Source organism: Salvelinus sp. IW2-2015, unplaced genomic scaffold, assembly GCF_002910315.2.
Source record: "Salvelinus sp. IW2-2015 unplaced genomic scaffold, ASM291031v2 Un_scaffold3132, whole genome shotgun sequence".
NCBI lineage: Eukaryota > Metazoa > Chordata > Actinopteri > Salmoniformes > Salmonidae > Salvelinus > Salvelinus sp. IW2-2015.
The window spans coordinates 76,238-79,759 of NW_019944422.1; the positions used below are offsets into that span (position 1 = coordinate 76,238).

Consider the following 3,522-nt stretch of genomic DNA (forward strand, 5'->3'; position numbering starts at 1 on the left):
AGTGTTTAAACCCTTTACAATGAAGATCTGTGAAGTTATTTGGATTTTTACGAATTATCTTTGAAAGACAAGGTCCTGAAAAAGGGACGTTTCTTTTTTTGCTGAGTTTATATAAAATGAATATAAACATTCCTAAAAGATAGTTGACTATCTACTTGGCCTAGAATACGTTGACAGAATACACAACACTTAAAAAGTACATAGAGATTGTGTATATGGGCGACGTGTGGGGCGACGTGTGGGGCGACGTGTGGGGCGAAGTGTGGACGTCACAGGAGGTTGGTGGCTCCTTTTTTGGGGAGAACGGGCTCGTGGTAATGGCTGGAGCGGCATCAGTGGAATGTTATAAAATGCATAAAACACATGGTTTCCACAGTTTCCAGGTGTTTGATGTCATTCCATTTGCTCCGTTCCGGCCATTGTTATGAGCCGTCCTCCCCTCAGCAGCCTCCTGTGCTGCACGTGCGATTGAGAGTGTGTTTTTTGGTGTTCTCTTTCTCTCTCTCTCTCTCTCTCTCTTTCTTTCTTTCTTTATTTCTCTCTTGTTTTTCCTTTGCATCTTTGCATGACTTCTGGTTTGGGGGATTTGCACTGAGCACTTTTCTAACCCTGGGGAGTACTCAGTGTATGCTTCACTGTCTCTACACTCCTTCTGAGGTTGGGAGAAGGTTGAGGGCTTATTATCCTCTGCTTGAACGGGCTGGATAACAGTCTATCTTATTGCTGCTTGTGCATCAGGCTGTTTCAACGCAGAAAGTGGCCAAAAGTGAAGATGCCCACCTCCAAATCACTGTGAGTCTGGAACTTCACGATGCCACCAAACAGTCACCTCTAACAGCCACCTCTAACAGCCACCTCTAACAGCCACCTCTAACAGTCACCTCTAACAGTCAACTCTAACTCACGATGCCACCAAACAGTCACCTCTAACAGTCACCTCTAACAGTCACCTCTAACCTGTTTTTTCTTCCTCTCTTTCGTTCCTCTTTCATTTTGTTAGTTTTTTCAACTCTGGGTTTTTCCAGGCTTGCCTGCTGCTCTCTGCTAGTTCTAGTTAATAACAATGTCTGTCTCACTCTCCTGTCTGTCTCTATGAATGGATGTAATTCTAACCTGCAAGGTTTAGGCAGCTCACATCTCATACTGTCCTGTTGCTTGTCACCTGTAGAGGGCGCCATCCAMCCCCACCGCCCAGCGCATCTGCCTTAGTCATCTAATCATCTGTACCTGTAGAGGGCGCCATCCACCCCCACCGCCCAGCGCATCTGCCTTAGTCATCTAATCATCTGTACCTATAGAGGACGCCATCCACTCCCACCGCCCACCGCATCTGCCTTAGTCATCTAATCATCTGTACCTGTAGAGGACGCCATCCACCCCCACCGCCCAGCGCATCTGCCTTAGTCATCTCTGTTGGTTGACTCTCACTTTCATAAGACTGCAGTGCCTCACAATGTCTCTCACTCTTTCTGATACTCTGCTGTCCATGTGTCTTGTCTGTTTCTCCATGTAGCTGCCTCATATACTAGTGTGAATGTCAGAGAATGAACCCATTCAAGCATTCATATAGAATAGAATACTACTCTGTCCTGGGAGCAGTTTACTGGGAGCTGTGTTCACGTGGTGGTGATGAGGAGAGTACAGACACAACGGGAGACAGAGGTTTGCTGTGGATGACACTGTTTTGTCTGTGTGATTTTGTCTCATCAGAGGACAGATTTGGGAAGGCTGGGAGGGATAGGGTCCAAGAGGCGACAGTGGCCCCGTCAGAAGCACCCAGTGCAGGAGGAACGGGAACGGACTGGTCAGAACTTGAACCCTTGTACAGACTTGACAAGCACGCCTATGATCTCAAACTCAACTTCAACGTCAGCCTGGAGGACTGGGACAACTTTGACTGGACCGTGGACAGGATGTTCACGTTGCTAGGCAACTTCAACCACCAGCCGAACGGGCGCCGCAGCAACTTGATTCCTGGGGAGGGTAGAGGAGGAAGAGACCACGCCCTGGTGTCCTCAACGGACCAATCAGCCTCAGCCATCTACCTGACCACCCTGGCCACTCCAGCTCTCCTGCTGAGAGAGGCTGGGGCCGAGGTCCTGAGGGAGGCGTTGGGGCTGAATGGAGGGGTGCACCGCTCTTCCTCCTCCTCTTCCTCCTCCTCTTCCTGTCCTCCAGTCCCAGCTGAGGAGGGCCGCTCTGACTGGGACCACTCCCCACCTCTCCTCAACCAGTTAGGGGAGGAGGGCCAGCCTAGACTGCATGACGAGGATGAGGAGGGCAGGGATAGGGGTGATGAAGAGGAGGAGGAAGAGTTGTTTAGGAGACGGTCGGCCCGGTGGAGGCTGAACCATGCTCACTGTAAGTGCAGTGACTTTGTTCAGGAAGCTGAGAACGGGTTGCCTGTATGACTGCCTGTAAGACCCCTCTCTCACTCTGTCTCCCCTCCTCACCTGAGATTTTAGGGAGACTGAATCAGCACAATGCCACCTCTGGCCTGTCCCCCACCCAGACCCCCTTAACCTCTCAAGCTCCTCCTCAGGCCACAGCAGCACTTCCAGGCTGATATGGGGATGAGCCTGTCCCTTTAATCAAGACTGCAGTCCTCCAGTGCCCCAACCATATCCCAGGCCCCCTGCTGGCCCCTTCCTGTAATACACCAACGGACTTCACCAGGAGATTCTTTATGAGCGAACACAGCAGCAGCAGCACATGATTCTTTATGAGCGAACACAGCAGCAGCAACACATGATTTCTTTATGAGCGAACACAGCAGCAGCAACAATGATTCTTTATGAGCGAACACAGCAGCACGAACACATGATCTTTATGAGCGAACACAGCAGAAGCAGCACATGATTCTTTATGAGCAACACGCAGCAGCAACACATGATTCTTTTCCTAATGCAGGACCTTACTTTGCTTTGTTTTTTGTTTTTGGTGCAGGGAGCTTTGGGAATGGGAGAGGAAATTTAATCTTGATTGATTTTTGATATTCATTGGATTCTTTGAAAAAAGATTTTGTATTGTATACGTGTATTTGACTTTTTTAGTTTTTTACTAATGGGTGTATGAATGGTGCCGGTTCCATCCCCCTGTGCAGATGATGTGTCTGTGGCTCATTGATTCATGATTTTTTTTACCAATGTGTTACTAATTCATTTTTGAAAAACACTTAATTCACAAAATGCAGATGATCAATTATGAGGTTCAGTGATGCACACACACACCACACACACACACACACACCACACACACACACACACACACACACACACACACACACACACACACACACACACACACACACACACACACACACACACACACACTCACACACAACACACACACACACACCTCACACACTTTGAGTTACAGTGCTGTGGAACTTGCCTTTTGAGTTTGGCGTCAAACCGACAGGAGGATGTTGTGGTTAGTGCAGGTAGGAACTGGGACTGAGTGTTATCTAAGTGCCGTATCTTTTCAGTGGTTGCAGCTTATTTCACTTCTACTCTGTTTCTA

At 48.5% G+C, this 3,522-nt stretch overlaps 1 protein-coding gene across 2 annotated transcripts; it reads left to right on the forward strand.

The window, feature by feature from the left end:
• Positions 1 to 320: 320 nt before the first annotated feature.
• Positions 321 to 2,752, forward strand: LOC112075394 (uncharacterized). Of its 2 annotated transcripts, none has more exons than XM_024142401.2 (2): positions 321 to 792; positions 1,711 to 2,752. In XM_024142401.2, exon 2 carries the CDS (start codon positions 1,914 to 1,916, stop codon positions 2,409 to 2,411), a length of 498 nt encoding a protein of 165 aa, XP_023998169.2. In that variant the 5' UTR covers positions 321 to 792; positions 1,711 to 1,913; the 3' UTR covers positions 2,412 to 2,752. The 2 variants fall into 2 exon arrangements, with proteins under 2 accessions (XP_023998169.2, XP_070296999.1); XM_070440898.1 differs by lacking the exon at positions 321 to 792 and adding an exon at positions 821 to 1,412.
• The last annotated feature ends 770 nt before the right edge of the window (positions 2,753 to 3,522 follow it).